Source organism: Coregonus clupeaformis, chromosome 26, assembly GCF_020615455.1.
Source record: "Coregonus clupeaformis isolate EN_2021a chromosome 26, ASM2061545v1, whole genome shotgun sequence".
Taxonomy (NCBI): Eukaryota; Metazoa; Chordata; class Actinopteri; order Salmoniformes; family Salmonidae; genus Coregonus; species Coregonus clupeaformis.
Window position 1 is genome coordinate 40007495 of NC_059217.1, and position 22439 is coordinate 40029933.

Here is a 22439-nt window from a genome sequence, read left to right on the forward strand (position 1 = left end):
ATTATCAACAGTTATTACAAGCATGGAAGGAAGCGCTCACACCAATTCAAGAGCAAGGCAATGAAAAACTGCTAAAATCCCATTTACATGGCATGACAGTTTGTTTTGAGAAAACGATTGTTGAATCATGAAAATGCCTTTGAACGCTTCTCCTCGTTGAGAGGAGGGCTTTCCTCTGACTGGATTGGTTAAAGTTTAGGACCCATCTGAAGAAGTACTTTTGAGTTCAGTAACTAAAATGGCAACAGACAGAATTCTTCATTCCCACACTGAGCCAAGAAGCTCCTGGAGTGACATCACCAAGCCCCTCCCCCCAAACTCCTCCTCCTTCCCACCACCAACCTCTGCTCCCAGGCTTCACTTGATGGTGAAACCCTTTGGCTAGAGGCAATAGAGTACCACAGTATGTCTCGTAATACCCATAAAACCTAGTGGTCAGACAGGGAAATGGTTCCAATAATTTTTCCACCAGTGGATATTAGAAACACTTAAAATAAGGGCTGTGTTTCATGTAGGCTTACCCTGGCGTGACGTTTTGATAACTATGTAAATCTCTCTCCAACAAGGTGACTTTTATCAATATAGTTGGCTCCATTTACTCTGATTAGAAAATGGTAATTAGCATAAAAGTAGAAATCATGCAGAACTACCAATGTTAGCTAAATGTAGTAATGAACAAATTGGCTACATGTCTTTAAATGGATAATTCTGTGAATTGTCTTGTGCAAGTTTTAAAATTGACCTAATACCTGTTAGCAAAGGTGTCAAAAGGGATTTGTAGTTTTGCATGACGTCTACTTTGATGCTAATTAGCATTTTCGAATCAGAGTAAATAGAGCCGAATATATTGATAAAAGTCACCTTGTCGGATTGAGATTTACATGGTTATCAAACTAACACGCCAGGGTAAGTCTACATGAAACACAGCCCTTATTTTAAGTGTTTCTCAAATCCCCTATGGGAAAAATGAATGGTGGAAAAACGATAGGAACCATTTCCCTGTTTGACCACTAGGTTTAATGGGTATTTTGACACCTCCACTGTGGGGCTCTATGAAGAAAAGGCAACAAGAGAATATTCAAATCAAAAAAGAACTCAAACTTTGACCATTAGTAAACAAATAAATAAGGCTATGACCAAACAATATATATATATAGATATAAAAAGAACATAAAAATGTGCAATGGTTCCAGTATAATTTCAAACAAAAACTTCACATCTCTATAAGCATTAGTCTTTTTTTCCTTTTTCATTGTTCTTGACCCCTTCTACCACCAACCTCTCTTCAATACCAATGTAACACCGCTACCAATACCTAGCTTAAATACCTAGCTTACCATTACTTAGCTTAAACCTGCTACATTGCAGGTTCACTACTTGAAAACTAGACAGGAAGCTTTGGAAATGTTAGAAGCCAGTGAATCAAAATTAGACGTATCTTTCTGCACCGTCTGTCACCAGTGTTGTGTCCACTCAGACCACCTAGACCCAGCTCCAACTTCGAAAAGTCCATTGTTAACTGAGTACCTTGAGAGAAATTTGTGTGACTACTCGCCTGGTTGTCCAGCCACCTGGTCAATGCTAACCGTTTCTCTACCATACCACCCATTTGGTTAGCATCATGCTAACCCTAACACAGGCCAAGCATGGAGTGACTGGAGTACCGTTTCAGATTGCACTAAATAAGCAGGCATCCTTGGCACTGGCGCCATCTATGAAACACTGCCAGGTCTGTCAGTATAATCCCAAATAGAGGAATCAATATTGTTTATCATCAGTTATTACGTGTAAGACTGATCTAATATACTGTAGGCTGTTGGACTCCTCTCCTATGTGGCTCAGTCAGTGGAGGACAGTTCACACCTGGCAGTCCCATGGCAAATCAGTGAATCTAATAAAACATCGGCAACCTGAAGTCAGTCAACCACCCCCACCACCCTCTAAGGAGAATAACAAAAATATAAATCATAGAAAAAAAGCGTTAATATTCCCCTTTCACACACACTTTCATTCTCACACACAAACACACACTAATAGCAATTTATCAGTACTGAAATCATTGAAAGCCTCTCAGGCAGGCCATAAGTATGGAGATGTTCTTGCTCTCTCACATAACTCTTACTGTTTACTGTGAACCCACCTCCCCTTCTGCCCCACAGAAAACATCTGGAAAGAAATATTACCTCTAAATGAGAAAGAAAAAACCACTGCAAGAGAAACCAAAAGCAGAATCCAGAATTTCTGCTTATGCCCCATCCTGCTCGCCTTTCCGGGCTGCCCGACGGTACAGGTCTGTTAGTGTTAGCTGGTTAGCAGTGGAGCGATGGAGGACAAACAGGTGGCGGCAGAGTCCTTCTAGAAGTCTCCTGTAAAACTTTAGAACATAACGTGAATGAAGACTTCCATCAGTCAGACACTGGAGTGGAGATGGTGGAGGGGTTATGAGTCGGTCTCACAGTCAGGGCATGTCCGCTCTCACACCAGTGAAACTGGGAAACCAACTATTATAGGGGATACAGGCCAGGACCCTACGTGGCCCTGCAACAGCATAGCAATGATGACAGAGAAGCTCGAATGGCTTGCTCCACCCTAGAACCCAGTCTCAGGGACTGACAAGGCAGCTGGGGGGCTAAAACAGGAGGATGGAAAGTAGGAGGAGATGGTTTGTACATGGAGCCAGGCTAAGGTGAGGGCAGCTGGGCTATGTTGAGTGAGGGCCCTGTCCTGGTTCTGCTGCTGTGGCCCTCTGAGGCCCCTCTCTCTACCTGTCCTTGTGCTCCTGCATTACTCGCTTGGTGATGCGGCCACACAGCAGGCCGAACAGGAAGAGAACGCACACGCTCAGGCCAATCATAGCCAGGATGTAGGTCTTGGATGGGGAAGTCATCACCTGCATGGCCAGGTCTGAGAAGCCTTCGGCCGGGGCCACCTGGGAGGGACAGAGGGGAGCAGGTGTGGGTGTCAAAGTATGAACAATTAGAGATTGTTCAATGTGATAGTGTGAGTTCAATGCTAGGCCATAAGAGGGTAGCATCCACTGATAGCTCACAATTCATGACAGAAAATGTAAGTGCATTAAAAGGTATGGTGATAATGTTTGGTAGGTTTACACTTGTTTTTGAAAGGACTCGGGTGTGAGTGTTAAGACAAGCTAGTGACATCTTGTTGGTGTGTTTGTGCAAATGTCTTGTTCACCTTGGCAGCGTAGCTCCACATGTCGATGCGGTCCTGCAGTCTCTTCTTACACTCTGGCTGCAGACGCACCCTCTTGTCCTGCAGAGCCTCCATCAGACAGGACATCTCTGAGAAGGAATACAAGCACAAAGTTAAGGCCATTCAACACAGATGAAAAGGCCTAACAGGGACAGGGATGTCTGTACAAAGGACAGAGGTGTGTGTACTACTCACGGCGTCCTCGTCCTGGCGGGATGGCAGCACAGTGGTGTTTGATGTCCAGAGCGCAGGCCGTGTGGAGGACAGGGTCCACAAAGATGTCTGCCTTACTCTCCTTCAGAATGTTCAACACCTCCTGCAGAGAGAAGAAAGAGAGGGGGAAAGAAGTGGAGAGAAAAAGAGGGAGTTTCTCAGACTCTTGACTCTTAAGATGGCTGAACACTGTCAGTTTATGTCTACCAAGAGGAGGGGGAACAGAACCACCCACCTTCTTGCAGCCCTCCACTTTGATCTTCAGCAGGTTGACTTTAAGACACTCCTCTACTTGACCGGTCTGCTCCTGGGCTGCAGCCTCCTCTGGACACAGCCGAGAGATCTGACACACAGAAGGGGAATGTATAACCACAATTTCTTAACTGTGTTACAAAGCATTTGTGTTTGTAATAGTCCTGGGGTGTATTCATTGTGACGATTCTATAGCAACAGTTTTCAACTGTTTACTCCAAATAAAAAACAATTTGCAACGAAACCGAGAGTTTCTATTTGGCAAATTCAGGTAGTTCCCTCCCCATTTCGTTCCGTTTGGTTCTTAAAACAAACGGTTTCCATTGCAAGACTTAATGAATAAACCCCTGTTTAGAACCACTCACCTCGTCAGTGCAGTGAATCTGCAGCTGGGGGTCCAGTCTGTAGTCCAGAGCTGACTCCTGTAGGATCACTCTGATCTGGTCCTCACAGTCTGGAGACAGACGCTGTGGACACACACACACACACACACACACACGTGTAAGAGAATGGTGTAAGTACACACACACACTATGAATGAGACAAATCAACTAGACATAGCAGTATGTGTAGCCTACCTACGAATCACTCAAACATGGTAAACTATACTGAACAAAAATATAAGTGTTGGTTTCATGAGCTGAAATAAAAGATCCCAGAAGTGTTCAATACCCACCAAAAGCTTATTTCTCTTAAATGTTGTGCACAAATTGGTTTACATCCCTGTTAGTGAGCATTTCCCCTTTGCCAAGATAATCTATCCATCCATCATTACACAGGTGCACCTTGACGCTGGGGACAATAAAAGGCCACTCTAAAATGTGCAGTTTTGCACACAAACCAATGCCACAGATGTCTCAAGTTGAGGGAGCGTGCAATTGGCATGCTGACAGCAGGAATGTCCACCAGAGCTGTTGCCAGACAATTGAATGTTCATTTCTCTACCATAAGCCGCCTCCAATGTCGTTTGAGAGAATTAGGCAGTACATCCAACCGGCCTCACAACCGCAGACCACATGTAACCACACCAGCCCAGGACCTCCACATCTGGCTTCTTCACCTGCGGGATTGTCTGAGACCAGCCACCCAGTCAGCCGATGAAACTGAGTATTACTGTCTGTAATAAAGCCCTTTTGTGGGGAAAAACTCATTCAGATTGGCTGGGCTTGGCTCCCCAGCGGGTGGGCCTTGCTCCTAATTGGGTGGGTCTATGCCCTCCCAGGCCCAACCATGGCTATGCCCCTGCCCAGTCATGTGAAATCCATAGATAGGGCCTAATTAATTTATTATAGTTGACTGATTTCCTTATATGAACTGTAACTCAGAAAGAATCGATGAAATTGTTGCATGTTGCGTTTATATTGTTGTTCAGTATAAGAAGATAAAGCTGTATATTCTGACCTGGTCTGCATATTTGAGTTTGAGGCAGGAGACGACCTGTCCCTCCAGCTCACTGTCTCCTGTAGCCTTGTTCAGGATGCTCTGGCAGAACTTAGGGATGTCAGCCTTACAAGACTTCTTCAGCACTGGGTTCAACCTGTAGTCTGGACAGAACACAGGGGAGGAGACAGGGTGAGAACCACAGGGTTTGAGTGGGGAGAACCACAGGGTTCGAGTGGGGAGAACCACAGGGTTAGGGTAATGCTACAAAGGTGTTGTGTACTATATGTATGATGGAAGCCATAATCTCTGCTCATATTGAGCGCTATAGTGTGTGTGTGTGTGTGTGTGTGTGTGTGTGTGTGCATTCAGTATCCACCTGTATTCTGTGTGATCTGTCTCTTGGTGATCATCTGTTTACACTTGGGGTCCATCAGCTCGCTGTTCTTGTTCTGCTTCAGGCACTGCAGCATGTTCTTGGCATCAGCCTCAGTACAGAACCGCTGGTAGAGAGAGACAACACTAGGACACTCAGACGAAACCCAGATGAAGGTAGTGTAGCTGGCGAAACATTGCTCTTCATTAGGGATTCAATGTATTGCATCAGAGCCACAGACTATGCAGACTATATTCACACTGGGAGAGACCAACATAGACGACAAGCCACAGTCATGTCTGGGACAGTCTTACTAACAGCCACGGACCTCTCCTTCAGAAAATGGTAATTACTCTGAAATATAACTTCATACAGACAATGTAATCAGCAATCATGGTTTGACTGAGGCACCTTTGAGCACAGCTAAATTGTTGAAGACTTCCTTACATGCCTTGCAATGCTTGCTTTGGACTAGGATCCTTGTGTTATGCATTCAGTGCTAAAATGACTCAGTGAAAAGTACATACCCGGATCATCTGCTTGCAGACCCTCATGAGTTGGAAGTCCAGCTCTGGGTCCATCATCTCTACCTCCTGCAGCTTGAACACCCTGTGGTGACAGCGCTGGGTCAGCTGCCTCTTGTTCTCCTTCAGACACTCTATCACCTATTACAGACAGACGTCACAATCATCAATAGTTGCTATCATCGTCAACATCACCCTCATCAATAGTTATCATGTAGAAATATTATGTTTACTAAATGCTTTGTCAAGGCACACAAACAGTTGTCAGTGGGCCTTACCTGGGCATTCCCGAAGGCCACGTTCTGGCACAGCCTCCCGATGTCCTGCTTACAAGAGTCGTAGAGCTCAGGCTCCAGACGGACATCCTCAGACATCTCCAGCTCCTCCACCCTCAGCTGCTTACGACACTTGACAGACACACGTTGCTCCTTGACGTCCTGCAGAGTGTCGTTCCTCACTGTGGTGCTCAGACAGAGCACTACGTCCACCCTAGAGAGAATGAGAGACAACGTTTGGGTTCGTTTAAAGTTTGACTGTAACGTGGTCAACTATGCCCAGGTTCTCGCTCAGATGACTCACTTCTTCTTGATGTTGGGGCAGAGTTTGAGCACGTCCTCTTTGCAGGCCATCTTAAACTTGTAGGAGAAACGGAAGTCCTTAATCTGGACCTGAAAAGGAAGAGCAGCGGAAGGAGAAGGGAAGAGCAGCGGAAGGAGAAGGGAAGAGCAGAGAAATGGGAGTGAAGCAACTGTCAAGGTCATGGGTTCAATTCTCACAGGGAGGGATCACACACACTATCAAACTGGATGAACTCACTGCACTGTAAATTGCTTTGGATGAAAACGTCTCTTTAGTGGCATATTGTATGTTTCTCACTTCCATCTATCCAATAATTTCAGATGGACACCAGTGTTGGGAGTTTATTTGGAATTATCTGGAACAGACTCACCAGTTGGAAGTGTGTGACGCCCACGGCACACTTGTCGTTCATCTCCTTCTGGTGTTTGTTTTGCACCAGACACTCCATCAGATCCCCTGTGTCGATCTGGTTATCTGCCACCTCCTGGGAGAGACAAAGTGGTCAGAAAAACCTGATCAGTTAAATCAATTAATGGATCATTTGAAATTCTTACATTTTCTTGACAGGAGAGATATCCCTGTCATTGTTAGTGGAGTTAAATGGGGGTTGGTGGTATGAGAAGCCCTGAGAGAGCACTCAGGGCTGTGGTAGAGGTAGGACTCACGTGACAGTGGGACTGGATGACTGGCTCACAGGCTCTCATCAGCAGGGTCTCAATCTGAATGTCCTGGTGGGAAGAGAGATAAGAACACCCTTTTACCATGTGACCAACCATAGTTTACCACAGCCAGTTCTTCTTACAGAGCAGTCAGTCAGCCAGCTAGCTAGTCAGCCAGTTTGTCCCTGGTACTCCCGTCTCTCTTACCTCAGACGCCAGTTCAGTCAGGTTGCCCACCACATCCCTGCACTCTGACACCAGGTCCTCTAGATGGTCCTGTAGACACTCCAGTTCCTGGAACACCAACAAATACCATGTCAGACTTCACTACAGCAAAAATATACCCTGCTTGTGCAATTATTACTGTCCCCCTGATCTAGCCCCAATATGGCTGGCCATATTCTATAGTAACAGAGTGTCTGCATCCAGCATTCTAAAGCAAAACCATCACTTCAGCAGTTACAGGCTACAATTCAATGAACGGATGAGATGGTTTAATATGCAAGTCATCAGAATTTTGTGTGACAGTACCTGTCCAGACTCAGTCTTCTCACTGCACCACTTCCCCAGGTCAGTCATACAGCGCCTCTGCAGCTCCGGGTCCAGCTTCACATCCAGCGCCCTCTGGTGGAGGATACGCTGCACCTCCACTTTACAGTCCCGGGACAGCTAGAGAATATCAAAATAATAATACTCAACATTATAAAACTCAGGATCGGGGTCAATTCCATTTCAATTCAGTCAATTGGACTTTCAGGTTACTTCCTGAATTGACTGATTTGAAATGGAATTGTGGCCAACCCTGTTTAGGATGCAGGACAAGAGATAACCAGAAAGTAGGGGAGATAGGAGCCCCCAAGACAGACAGGCGTCAACACTAATGGAACATCCCATCAGAATGAATTTGTTTGCTTGTAGTGTACCTTCAGTATATTGATTGGGCGACCACAATAAATAATCCCACTGTTGTCAACGTCACCAATCAACCATTCCAGTCAAATATTAAAGGCCCAATGCAGACGTTTTTTAAAATAAATGATCAATATCAAATAATTTCTGGTAAAGACTATTTACTCAGAGAATTTAGCATGATGAGAGATTAGAATGTGATTACAGCCATGGTCAAAAAGTGGTCACTGCTCAATAGAACTCTGACACTGCTCTGTTGGCAGAACGGCGCCAACGTCGAGCGTCAACTGACAAGCTAGCTAGTACCTGCAGGTTAGTGTGTGATAACATGGGCTTTTTCTAAATGAAATCCACGGAATACAAAACAAAATTGAGCGTGCGCATACACATTCATTTAGAAAGCTAACAAACTGAATTTCAATATATATCCTCCCCCAAAAATGTTTTTTTATTTCTGAGTCTTTCCCTTTAAATCACCATAGAAACGGCCCCTCTCAAAGTTGATTGACCGGGGCTAGAGGAATAGAAAGCCATGGATCTAGAGATGAAAATTACAAGGGTATCAAGTTGATTTTGATTGGGCCAAAGTGCGGAAACGCCTCCAAATGTTACCACCTCACAACGTCGAAATATGGAAGCGATACAACCAAGACAGGCGCGGTCTAAACTAGCAACGGTCAAACGTTCTTATTTAAGCAACACTGTAAAAGCATATTGTTATAATATTGTCGAGAACAATCTAATGATGAATTGTATGTGATTCATTCTGACATAGGCAAAAAATATAACTAGGTTTAGACACTAATTTAGTAGCACCCTCTTGAATTTACCCGTATTTCACTGCATTCTAGAACAGTGAGTGAACGCCCTACTTACTGTAATAGATTTATTAAAATTGACAAAAATAGCTTTTTAGCCAAAAACTACTTCTCAAGCAATAATTTTGCTAGGACTGTCTGGGAGTGGTCTGGTGGGGAGGGGAAAACTTAAAACTAGCTGTTATTGGCAGACAGGTTTTGAACTCTGTTATTGATCTATTAACCAATTTACCGCCTGGTGATGACACCAGGCAAGCCGAAACTCCATGCAAACAGGCTGATGAGAAGGTCTTGTGTAGATTGTATTTTTAACCAGCAACTATCAGGAAATAACACAGATTCCATTTTTTCACACTTTCACAGTGTTCGTTTCTGCAGGAAAACAGAATTTTGACTGCACTGGGCCTTTAAGAAATTATTCTGATAGTCATTCTCATGACAAGACTGAAGACCATTCCTGAGTATAGTGATCGTTACATCACATAATCCCACTTCTGATACCAATGACACATTCAACATGTAGAGGTGCATGCACTCATACTTTAAGTCGTTAGCAAAATCACTTTATTATCAAAAATACACTGCTCAAAAAAATTAAGGGAACACTTAAACAACACAATGTAACTCCAAGTCAATCACACTTCTGTGAAATCAAACTGTCCACTTAGGAAGCAACACTGATTGACAATACATTTCACATGCTGTTGTGCAAATGGAATAGACAACAGGTGGAAATTATAGGCAATTAGCAAGACACCCCCAATAAAGGACTGGTTTTGCAGGTGGTGACCACAGACCACTTCTCAGTTCCTATGCTTCCTGGCTGATGTTTTGGTCACTTTTGAATGCTGGCGGTGCTTTCACTCTAGTGGTAGCATGAGACGGAGTCTACAACCCACACAAGTGGCTCAGGTAGTGCAGCTCATCCAGGATGGCACATCAATGCGAGCTGTGGCAAGAAGGTTTGCTGTGTCTGTCAGCGTAGTGTCCAGAGCATGGAGGCGCTACCAGGAGACAGGCCAGTACATCAGGAGACGTGGAGGAGGCCGTAGGAGGGCAACAACCCAGCAGCAGGACTGCTACCTCCGCCTTTGTGCAAGGAGGAGCAGGAGGAGCACTGCCAGAGCCCTGCAAAATGACCTCCAGCAGGCCACAAATGTGCATGTGTCTGCTCAAACGGTCAGAAACAGACTCCATGAGGGTGGTATGAGGGCCCGACGTCCACAGGTGGGGGTTGTGCTTACAGCCCAACACCGTGCAGGACGTTTGGCATTTGCCAGAGAACACCAAGATTGGCAAATTCGCCACTGGCGCACTGTGCTATTCACAGATGAAAGCAGGTTCACACTGAGCACGTGACAGAGTCTGGAGACGCCGTGGAGAACGTTCTGCTGCCTGCAACATCCTCCAGCATGACCGGTTTGGCGGTGGGTCAGTCATGGTGTGGGGTGGCATTTCTTTGGGGGGCCGCACAGCCCTCCATGTGCTCGCCAGAGGTAGCCTGACTGCCATTAGGTACCGAGATGAGATCCTCAGACACCTTGTGAGACCATATGCTGGTGTGGTTGGCCCTGGGTTCCTCCTAATGCAAGACAATGCTAGACCTCATGTGGCTGGAGTGTGTCAGCAGTTCCTGCAAGAGGAAGGCATTGATGCTATGGACCGCCCGTTCCCCAGACCTGAATCCAATTGAGTACATCTGGGACATCATGTCTCGCTCCATCCACCAACGCCACGTTGCACCACAGACTGTCCAGGAGTTGGCGGATGCTTTAGTCCAGGTCTGGGAGGAGATCCCTTAGGAGACCATCCGCCACCTCATCAGGAGCATGCCCAGGCGTTGTAGGGAGGTCATACAGGGCACGTGGAGGCCACACACACTACCGAGCCTCATTTTGACTTGTTTTAAGGACATTACATCAAAGTTGGATCAGCCTGTAGTGTGGTTTTCCACTTTAATTTTGAGGGTGACTCCAAATCCAGACCTCCATGGGTTGATCAATTTGATTTCCATTGATAATTTTTGTGTGATTTTGTTGTCAGCACATTCAACTATGTAAAGAAAAAAGTATTTAATAAGATTATTTCATTCATTCAGATCTAGGATGTGTTGTTTAAGTGTTCCCTTTATTTGTTTGAGCAGTGTATATTCGAATTTACATTCTTCAACAAGCAAAATCCATAATTTGCCCTCATTTTGACCAGAATCATCTTCAGGAATCAGAACCCAATCAAATCGTGATGATCATCACCAACAAACACTGAACTTACAACGAAAACACGCCTTCCTGTTTCTTCCACTGCATTCCCCTTTTAAAAGGACAACACTTTCAGAATGTACTGAGGACAGAAGCATTTCTAAAAAGGTCCTAGATCACTTCAGACAATATATTCTTTCTGTGATAATTTTACATTAACCTACATCTATATTGATGTTCCTCTACATTAGCCACTGGTAGCTACGTTTTGTGAGTGCGGCACAGTGCGGTGAAATCAGTCCTACCCGCCGTCCCTGCTCCTCTGTGCGGTAGGCGTGGCGGTACAGACAGGAGAAGACGGCACCGGGTGGCATCATCTCGCTGGTCTCGTTCCAGCCGTGGGTGTGGCACAGGCGGGAGGCATCGCCCTGGCACTTCTTATACAGGATGGGGTCCAGTCTGGCAGACAGTAAGAGGAGAGTGTGTGAGGATTCATCAAATACATTTATAACATCAGCAATTGTCACAAAGTGCTTTTACAGTAACCTGGCCTAGACCCAAAAGAGCAAGCAAAAGCAGTGTAGGAAACCATATCCGGGCACACTGACCAGGCATACTAAAAACCTTTATATGGAACCTGATCAGGCTCCTAAAAGGCTTTGAATGTGTGGAGCGTCACCATTTGTGTGGAGCATTACCATAAACTAGTAGTGTTGCTACTTACTTCCAGTCCCGTGCTATGAAGTACTGCAGCTCCAGCAGCCTGTGTTCACAGTCCTCCACCATCTTCTCTGTGTACAGGTGCTCCATCAGACAAGACAGGATCCTACACACAAGCACATGTTACAGCTTAATCATTCCACAGATACACAAATTACTGCATGCAATTTGACATACAAATGTTCTGGTAGCTTTGTGTAAAGTAAGCAGGAGAGAGGGAGAATTTGGTTACTCACATGGGGTCTCCGTTGCGGATGTGTTTGCAGGCGGTCTGGATGACAGACTCACAGGCCTCGTTTAGGGCCCGGTCGATACGGTAGTCTGCCCCAGGGTCAGCCTCCTGGATCAGGATCTGGAGCTGAGAGAGGAGAGAGAGAGGAGACCTAAACCTCAACAACCACTGTCTGGTAATGGGAGGGCTGCACAGCAAGATGACTAGGCAAACTGTACGTGTACTGAAACTTGACAGTGGTTCACTTCTCTATTTGACCTCAGGGTTGGGGGGAGGACTGCTCTTCAAAGCTCAAATGGATAGTGCTCGTTAATCTCCATCTTAATGCCTTATGGCAGGGGTAGGCAACTAAATTCAGATGCGGGATGATTTTTGTCAGAGCGGATGGTTGGGGGGCTGGAACATCAATCAAATGTATTTATAAAGCCCTTTTTACATCAGCAGATGTCACAAAGTGCTATACAGAAACCCAGTCTAAAACCCCAAACAGCAAGCAATGCAGATGTAGAAGCACATAATATCAAGAATTTGTACACTGCAAATTGACCCCAACTAAGCCCAAAAAGAGATTTTATTTGAAAATAACAATCATTTCCTACCTTGATTACATTGAGACATGATCACGTCTCTTTTTATTTGTGGGAATATTTGGGAACAAATGTCCTAAATTAAACTAATTTTAAATGAATTCCTGGTGATTTTACAGTCTTTTTCTTTACCAAAACCTTTTTTATTGTTTTCTTTACTGAGTACTGCCCCCTTCCAGACCTCCCCCGCCCACCTTACTCAGCAGCACCACTACTGGGGAGAACCCTGTGAACTCACAGCTTTCTGGCAGAGGTTGTCGATGGCGCCCATGTCTCCTCGGCCCACCCTCATGAGGCAGTGCAGGGTGCGTCCCTTGCGGTGGAGGCCGGAGCAGTGGGCCTCGATCTCCCCACGGCAGTGCAGCACGATCTCAGGGCTCAGAGAGAAGTCCTCCATCAACATCCTCCTGTAGTCCAACATCTCCCCCTGACACTCCCCACTCACCGTACGACCTGGAACACACACAGGTCAGGAAATGTCTTAAAGGAACTGCAAGTGGGGCACTAGAAAGCCATTTCATTTCATTAAGTGGAGAGAAAAACCCTCAAAGTAACACCAGCGTGACAACAGATTAGTTTTTTACTCCACCAAAGACTAATCTAGATTGACAAATCATAAGAGAGAACAGGCTGACAGGGGGAGAGACAGATGGAGATTAGGAAGAAGAGACAGCCAGCCCAACCTCGGTGTACGGCAGACTCCAGACAGAGCAGCAGGTAGGAGAGGCGGGCCTCGCGGGCGCGGGGCATGTTGGTGTCCACGCTGCAGCGGTACTTCCTCAGGTCTGTCTTGCAGGCCTTGGCCAGGGAGTAGCTCACCTTGTAGTCCTGGGTAATCAGCTTCTGACGCGTGGTCAGGGCCTCTCTGCACTGTGGAGGACAACCACAACACAGCTCTGGTCACAATCACCATCTGACTCACTGACTAATAGCCAGAATTGAAATTGAATTAACAGAACAGATATTCCCATTCAAGTGTGTTCTCTATATTTTAGACAACCATGCTGACAAAATGCTTTGCAATCACAGCATTATTCATATGGACAACTAACAAGTAGCAGAAGATGGATATGATTATTTTGGCAATGACTCCGTTCCAACCAGGCTGAACAGCAGAACACATACCTTTTCAGACATGGCCTCCTCAAACTTGTGGTTGAAGAGACACTTGTAGACTCTGCCCTCTCCAGCTGGAGTCTAGAAATTAAAGACAATAGAATTGTGATTCAATGATGAATAAAAGTCTGAATGCATCTGACCCTGCATCTCAATATGAAGCCTCTAATGAAATGAAAGAGCTGAGAGGGAAGGGCAGGAGGTACTCACATTTTCACAGAAGCGCTCACGGTCCTCCCGGCAGGAAAAGTAGAGGTATCTGTCCAGGTGGAAGTCGTCTGAGGAGAGTTCGGCCACACGCATGATGGCCTTCTTACAGTCGGGCCCGATGGCATGGGCCCCGGGCTGCTCCTCTGCCTCCCTGACCAGACCCTTCTCCAGGCACGCTATCACCTCACCCTGGGAGTGCACGTCCTGAGGGACAGAAAGGGTGGCGTGGGGACAGTGAGATGGATAGGTTCAAGTTGGCTACAGCACCGATGAGCCTTTGTGTACTCACGCATCTCTGTGTGGGGCCTGGAGAAGTGTTAGCTCCCAGAGTTGCGCTTTGGATCCGTTGTTTTTAATCAAATATTTTATTTCAAAGGATTTCTTTTAGCAATTGAATAGAACACACAACCACAAAAACATACAAAACAGCCAGAGGGGAGGAAATACGTTAGTAAATACAGAGATGTTAAATATTTAAAAAAGGACAACAAAAAAATTATTCATTCAGTGTTTTTGCTGTTGTGTTGCACTGACAACTGGCATTTGATTCCTGAAGGCATGGACATTAATAATCCTGTAGATATTAATAATTAATGTTAAACACTGGGAGTTTTGAGAGCGTGGAAGCTAAATTTGTCATAAATCATGACTGAAGTAGCTAAGTTAGTGACTGTAGTAAGAGCAAACACTCAGGAGGACTCATAGCCAGGAAAACCACACTGGAGCTCAGAGCAGTACAGAGGCATTAAGTCAAGCCTAACTACATTATGCCCAAAACAGGAAACCTCATGTAGTCATAAGACATGGTGGAACACAAGGTGCCAAATAAAAATGAGAACCAAACTAGCAAATTAGAAATCAGCACAAACAAAAATGGGCAGATCCTGCGCTTGTCAGTTTTTTTTTGTTACCTCTACATACAGCACAGAGACAGCTTCATACAAATCTAATGCTGGAGCAGCTATATAAAGCCCTCATGACCAATTTCTGATTTAAAAAGTCTGTTCAATCTTTACAGATGTGTAGGCTACTCTTCCCACAAAGGCTGATTGGCCAGTGAAATGAGTACACATAGTAAGAAGAGACAGGCGTGTTTAACAGTTAGAGAAGGCTAGTGATATGCCTATAGCTGTGGTCCTCTAACTCAGTTGGTAGAGCATGGCCAGGATATAGTGGGTTCGATTCCCGGGACCACCTGTATGTAAAGCGCCTACCAAATAGCATATACTCTGAAATATTATAGAGCAATAACAGACAGGTGAGAGAAGGCTACTAGAGCAGTCACCTTCTCGCCGGTGGATATGCTGCCACAGTGCAGGCTGTTGATGTCCTCGCGACACTTGTCCATGAAGCCACAGATGAGGCGGTAGTCGCTGAACACGATGCTGGTCATCTTGGTGATGTACTGGTTGCACTGGTACTCCGTGATGTTGCCGCGGTGATCCACCAGGCAGGAAACCAGGTAGCCCTTCCCTCTCTCCTCCGCCGCACATTCTTTTATCTGAAGGAAGGAGGAGAGAAACATTACGGTTGGCGTATGTCAATGTCACAAACTCTTTCTTAGACACTTAGTTTGTTTGGGCATCAAAGGCCTGTGCACATAGGGATTAATCCAAAACCAATCCATGATTAAAGAAATGGAAGGCAGGCCCCTTTTTTCTGTAATTGAAGCTTTTCCAGCTAAGTGCACAAGTGTTAGGCCTACTTAAAAATGTTGTGTTGCTACTAGGTGTTGCTAGGTGCCAGGGACCGTGACAGTAGTAGCATGAGGACAGGACCTAACGGTGGCAGCAGGTAACCGAAAGGTCGCTAGTGCGAATCCCCGAGCCGACAAGGTAAATAATCTGTCAATGTGCACTTGAGCAAGGCACTTAACCCTAATTGCTCCAGGGTCGCCGTTGATAATGGCTGATCCTGGCTATGACCAGGGGGGAGTTGGGATATGCAAAAAGTCAATTTCCATTTCACGCATGCGTATAATACACACTTGTACATATGTGAAAGTAGCTAGCCAACTTACGTCGGTGATGGTGGTCTTGCACACCTCCACAGCCACAGACTCAAACTTGGGGTCAGTCGTCAGGTTCAACTTGTAGTTCCACAGGAGCTGGAGGAAGAAGACATTAAAGTCTATTGACAGTTCAGAGAAAACAGAGTACAGGCCCACTGTGAGCGGGAAATTCAAGCAGGGGTGTGATAGCAGGTCAGGCCACAAGAGGGGGCTAACAACGCTGTATTAAATCGTTATTCACATTCAGTAACACAAACTGACAGGATGGTTTAATGACGTGCGGGACGGAGTTCAGAACACTTACATGGTTGCAGTCAGCAGCGATCTCGGTTTCCTGGAGAGAGAGAAAATAGTCAAATTATGATCAGAACCGTAAAGAGAAGCAGGAAAACGCTGGGCAGTGAGCAATTAAGACCACAAGGCCAAACACAGTGATGCAGCGCTTCGGTTGTCGATTAGCTTGGAGTAGAGAAGAGCTTAACACACTGCTTAGCCACCCGTAAAATGTAATGATTACTCAACAAGTAGGCCTGTAGAAACATACAGTACCAGTCAAATGTTTGGACACACCTACTCATTCAAGGGTTTTTAATTTTTTACTATTTTCTACATTGTAGAATAATAGTAGACATCAAAACTATGAAATAACACATATGGAATCATGTAGTAAAAAAAAAAAAAAAAAAAAAAAGTGTTAAACAAATCTAAATATATTTTAGATTCTTCAAAAGTAGCCACCCTTTGCCTTGACAGCTTTGCACACTCTTGGCATTCTCTCAACCAGCTTCACCTGGAATGCTTTTCCAACAGTCTTGAAGGAGTTCCCACATATACTGATCACTTGTTGGCTGCTTTTCCTTCACTCTGCGGTCCGACTCATCCCAAACCATCTCAATTGGGTTGAGGTCGGGGGATTGTTGAGGCCAGGTCATCTGATGCAGCACTCCATCACGCTCCTTCTTGGTAAAATAGCGCTTACACAGCCTGGAGGTGTGTTGGGTCATTGTCCTGTTGAAAAACAAATGATAGTCCCACTAAGCCCAAACCAGACAGGATGGTGTATCGCTGCAGAATGTTGTGGTAGCCATGCTGGTTCAGTGTGCCTTGAATTTTAAATGAATCACAGACAGTGTCACCAGCAAAGCAACCCCACACCATAACACCTCCTCCTCCATGCTTCACGGTGGGAACCACACATGCGGAGATCCGTTCACCTACTCTGCGTCTCACAAAGACATGGTGGTTGGAACCAAAAATCTCAAATTTGGACTCATCAGACCAAAGGACAGATTTCCACCGGTTTAATGTCCATTGCTCGTGTTTCTTGGCCCAAGCAAGTCCCTTCTGCTTATTGGTGTCCTTTAGTAGTGGTTTCTTTGCAGCAATTCGGCCATGAAGGCCTGATTCGCGCAGTCTCCTCTGAACAGTTGAAGTTGAGATGTGTCTGTTACTTGAACTCTGAAGTATTTATTTGGGCTGCAATTTCTGAGGCTGGTAACTCTAATGAACTTACAGTATCCTCTGCAGCAGAGGTAACTCTGGGTCTTCCTTTCCTGCGACTGCACTTGAAGAAACTTTAAAAAGTATTTGAAATGTTCCGGATAGACTGACCTTCATGTCTTAAAGTAATGGACTGTCGTTTCTCTTTGCTTATTTGAGTTTTTCTTGCCATAAAAGACAAAATTACCAAATAGGGCTGTCTTCTGTATAGCACCCCTACCTTATCACAACAACTGATTAGCTCAAACGCATTAAGAAGGAAAGATATTCCTCAAATTAACTTTTAAGAAGGCACACCTGTTAATTGAAATGAATTCCAGGTGACTACCACATGAAGCTGGTTGAGAGAATGCCAAGAGTGTGCAAAGCTGTCATCAAGGCAAAGGGTGGCTATTCCAAGAATCTCAAATATATTTTGATTTGTTTAACACTTTTTTGGTTACTACAAGATTCCATGTGTTATTTCATACAATGTAGAAAATAGTAATAAAAAAAAACAATTAAACCATTGAATGAGTAGGTGTCCTAAAACTTTTGACTGGTACTGTACACGAGATGAAGAAACAAACCCATAGACTGAGTGTCACCTGTCAAAATCAGTCCCATTTTACTTTATACTGTTAGTGGGCCTGTGCTTAATATAGCTACGGTCCTGACTGAGCCCACCTCCTAAATTATCACAAGGAGGAGAGGACTGTCTGCATGTCTCTCCTTAGCACCTCTCAGGCCAGGCTGACTGATGTATGGCCTCCCTATGAGGAGCTGAGCCGCAGGAGACTGTGTCAACAATGCAGTCCTGTCCAACTAAGCACTCATCAGCGCTTGTGATAAAATCTCTCTACAAATAGCCTACTACAATCTACTGAGGGCAAGGCCACATGGCAGCCAAATCTTGTGTTAGCATTTTAAATAATTTCACTATTCGAATATCAAGCATTTTTTTCAGACAGTCAAAATAAAAAAAATAAACTTTTGATTAAACTTGGGAGAGGTGCCACTCTGCTTGCAGCATTGCGGGGGATGGGCAGAGGTCAGTGTGTTTGACGAGCGAGAGAGCGACCATACAGACTCTCGCTAGTTTGACAAACACGTAGATGTCATAGGTTATTTATTATCCGATCTGGTAGTGCCCGTCTAATGATTCAAATCGATGTAAAGAAACTAGCTAAGATAGCCTAGGTAGCTAGCTAGCTGGCTAATTGAGGCTACTGTATTTTGCTGCGCTTCCCGTCCTTATCTACAACAAATCCATTCAGATTAAACAACCTACCTGATGGTTGCTCGTTGTAGCAGACTCCTCATTTAGCTAACTTAATTCCGTAATTTTTATTCAATTTTGCTTTGATTAGAGATCTCCCACTTCACTTGCTACACATGGAGCCACTGACTAGTGCCACCTTGATTGGCCGACAATAACAAACCCGTGAAACCCGTGTAGGCTACGGTATGTCTTTACCGGGCACAAGTCATGAACACTACATTCTAAGTTTTGTTTTATTGAATTAAGAATTTCAAATGTCATGAAATATCCTTCTGTGTAGCGATGTCAATTATATTTAGACAAAGCCTTTTCCATTGATAAAATAGGCTTCTTTTTTTTTTACTCTTGCAAGTATTCAAATGCTAACGTCCGTTCGGATACGCGAATAACTGTGCCCCTCCCTAGTGTGTATGTATACACTAGAAGTTCACAAACTGCATTTTATCTTCCTCTGTAAAGTTGGTACAGTGATAACCAATTCACCCCATGCCAAAGCCTCGATCTCATCTATCTACCCCTGGCAGAGACCAACTGAGGTAATGTGTGCCAGGAGAGCTTGAGTGCCGCTATCATGCTAATCACACATTAGCTCTGTGGTCCATCTGCTATCTTCAGTTGCTGCAGCATGTTCTTAGTCAGTCTCACCCATTCATAAGGAGTGGTTCACACCCTCACAAGCAGAGAAACAGAGCACCGATAAAAACAACACTGCCACAATTTGCCTGAACTGTCTAAGTAAATAGTAGGCTACATCCTAGATGAGCAGCCAAGACAACATCTACGTAGGCTATGCTGACACCTAGGCTAATAACATTTCAAATAAAAAAATGTGTCACATGCTTCATAAACAGGTGTAGACTAACAGTGAAATGTTTACTTACGGGCCTTTCCCAACAAGGCAGAATATAAAACGTCCTCTCACTGTCAACTGCGTTTATTTTCAGAAAACTTAACATATGTTCATACAAATATTTACACAACAAGGTTCAACAACTGAGACAAACTGAACAACTTCCACAGACATGGAATAATGTGCCCCTGAACAAAGGGGGGGGTCGAATTCAACAGTCAGTATCTGGTGTGGCCACCAGCTGCATTAAGTAATGCAGTGCATCTCCTCCTCATGGACTGCACCTGCTGTGAGATATTACCCCACTCTTCCACCAAGGCACCTGTAAATTCCCAGACATTTCTGGGGGGAATGGCCCTAGCCCTCACCCTCCGATCCAACAGGTCCCAGACGTGCTCAATGGGATTGAGATCTGGGCTCCTCGCTGGCCATGGCAGAACACTGACATTCCTGTCTTGCAGGAAATCACGCACAGAACGAGCAGTATGGCTGGTGGCATTGTCATGCTGGAGGGTCATGTCAGGATGAGCCTGCAGGAAGGGTACCACATGAGGGAGGAGGATGTCTTCCCTGTAACGCACAGCGTTGAGGTTGCCTGCAATGACAAGCTCAGTCTGATGATGCTGTGACACACCGCCCCAAACCATGACGGACCCTCCACCTCGATCCTGCTCCAGAGTACAGGCCTCGGTGTAACGCTCATTCCTTCGACGATAAACGCGAATCCGACCATCACCCCTGGTGAGACAAAACCGCGACTCGTCAATGAAGAGCACTTTTTGCCAGTCCTGTCTGGTCCAGCGACGGTGGGTTTGTGCCCATAGGCGACGTTGTTGCCGGTGATGTCTGGTGAGGACCTGCCTTACAACAGGCCTACAAGCCCTCAGTCCAGCCTCTCTCAGCCTATTGCGGACAGTCTGAGCACTGATGGCGGCAGGTAGCTTAGTGGTTAAGAGCGTTGTGCCAGTAACCGAAAGGTCGCTGGTTCTAATCCCCGAGCCGACTAGGTGAAAAATCTGTCGATGTGCCCTTGAGCAAGGCACTTAACCCTAATTGCTCCTGTATGTCGCTCTGGATAAGAGTGTCTGCTAAATGACTAAAATGTAAAATAAAATAAAGTGGAGGGAATGTGCGTTCCTGGTGTAACTCGGGCAGTTGTTGCCATCCTGTACCTGTCCCACAGGTGTGATGTTCGGATGTACCGATCCTGTGCAGGTGTTGTTACACGTGGTCTGCCACTGCGAGGACGATCAGATGTCCGTCCTGTCTCTCTGTAGCACTGTCTAAAGTGTTTCACAGTACGGACATTGCAATTTATTGCCCTGGCCACATCTGCAGTCCTCACGCAGATGAGCAGGGACCCTGGGCATCTTTCTTTTGGTATTTTTCAGAGTCAGTAGAAAGGCCTCTTTAGTGTCCTAAGTTTTCATAACTGTGACCTTAATTGCCTACCGTCTGTAAGCTGTTAGTGTCTTAACGGCCGTTCAATAGGTGCATGTTCATTAATTGTTTATGGTTAATTGAACAAGCATCTGAAACAGTGTTTAAACCCTTTACCATGAAGATCTGTGAAGTTCTTTTGATTTTTACAAATTATCTTTGAAAAATAGGGTCCTGAAAAAGGGAAGTTTTTTTTTTTTTGCTGATATATATACTTATAATAGTAACACAATAAATAAATACACAATGAGCAATGCTAGCGTGGCTATATACAGTGCCTTCGGAAGGTATTCAGACCCCTTGACTTTTTCCACATTGTTACGTTACCGCCTTACTTTAACATGGATTAAATAAAAATCCTCAGCAATCTACACACAATACCACATAGTGACAAAGCAAAAACAGGTTTAGAATATTTTTCAAATGTATAACAAAAAAAGAAAAAATACCTTATTTACATAAGTATTCAGACCCTTTGCTATGAGACTTGAAATTGAGCTCAGGTGCTTCCTTGAGATGTTTCTACAACTTGGAGTCCACCTGCGGTAAATTCAATTGATTGGACATGATTTGGAAAGCACACACCTGTCTATATAAAGGTCCCACAGTTGACAGTGCATGTCAGAGCAAAACCAAGCCATGAGGTCGAAGGAATTGTCCGTAGAGCTCCGAGACAGGATTGTGTCGATGAACAGATCCGGGGAAGGGTACCAAAACATTTCTGCAACATTGAAGGTGCCCAAGAACACAGTGGCCTCCATCATTCTTAAATGGATCAAGTTTGGAACCATCAAGACTCTTCCTAAAGCTGGCCGCCCGGCCAAAGAGCTCTAGAGTTCCTCTGTGGAGATGGGAGAACCTTCCAGAAGGACAACCATCTCTGCAGCACTCCACCAAATCAGGCCTTTATGGTGGAGTGGCCAGACGGAAGTCACTCCTCAGTAAAAGGCACAACAGCCCACTTGGAGTTTGTCAAAAGGCACCTAAAGACTCTCAGACCATGAGAAACAAGATTGTCTGGTCCCATGAAACCAAGATTGAACTCCTTGGCCTGAATGCCAAGTGTCACATATGTAGGAAACCTGGCACCATCCCTAAAATGAAGCATGGTGGTGGCAGCATCATGCTGTGGGGATGTTTTTCAGCGGAAGGGACTGGGAGACTAGTCAGGATCGAGGCAAAGATGAACGGAGCAAAGTACAAAGATATCCTTGATGAAAACGTGCTCCAGAGCGCTCAGGACCTCATACTGGGGCGAAGGTTCACCTTCCAACAGGACAACGACCCTAAGCGCATAGCCAAGACAACGCAGGAGTCACTGAATGTCCTTGAGTGGCCCAGCCAGAGCCCGGACTTGAACCGGAAAAAAATGTAAAATGAACCTGATCGCA

The 22439-nt window shown here is 45.1% G+C and overlaps 1 protein-coding gene across 2 annotated transcripts in view; it reads right to left on the minus strand.

Annotated features, from left to right (window-relative positions):
* Positions 1-988: 988 nt before the first annotated feature.
* LOC121540579 (Golgi apparatus protein 1) overlaps positions 989-22439 on the minus strand; it is a 28314-nt gene continuing 6863 nt past the window's right edge. The window contains exons 2-26 of one of the 2 annotated variants that reach the window (XM_041849561.2): positions 16302-16331; positions 16007-16093; positions 15272-15487; positions 13987-14190; positions 13786-13857; positions 13344-13530; positions 12899-13113; positions 12078-12199; positions 11846-11947; positions 11427-11580; positions 11195-11233; positions 7728-7865; positions 7404-7490; positions 7203-7265; positions 6908-7021; positions 6538-6626; positions 6237-6447; positions 5962-6099; positions 5438-5561; positions 5080-5222; positions 4044-4145; positions 3662-3769; positions 3409-3529; positions 3196-3302; positions 989-2929 (exon numbers count right to left, since the gene is read on the minus strand). In XM_041849561.2, coding sequence (XP_041705495.1) covers positions 2762-2929; positions 3196-3302; positions 3409-3529; positions 3662-3769; positions 4044-4145; positions 5080-5222; positions 5438-5561; positions 5962-6099; positions 6237-6447; positions 6538-6626; positions 6908-7021; positions 7203-7265; positions 7404-7490; positions 7728-7865; positions 11195-11233; positions 11427-11580; positions 11846-11947; positions 12078-12199; positions 12899-13113; positions 13344-13530; positions 13786-13857; positions 13987-14190; positions 15272-15487; positions 16007-16093; positions 16302-16331 — 3141 coding nt within the window. In that variant the 3' untranslated portion in view covers positions 989-2761. The remainder of the gene's footprint in view (positions 2930-3195; positions 3303-3408; positions 3530-3661; positions 3770-4043; positions 4146-5079; positions 5223-5437; positions 5562-5961; positions 6100-6236; positions 6448-6537; positions 6627-6907; positions 7022-7202; positions 7266-7403; positions 7491-7727; positions 7866-11194; positions 11234-11426; positions 11581-11845; positions 11948-12077; positions 12200-12898; positions 13114-13343; positions 13531-13785; positions 13858-13986; positions 14191-15271; positions 15488-16006; positions 16094-16301; positions 16332-22439) is intronic. The other variant, XM_041849562.2, reaches the window with a different exon arrangement.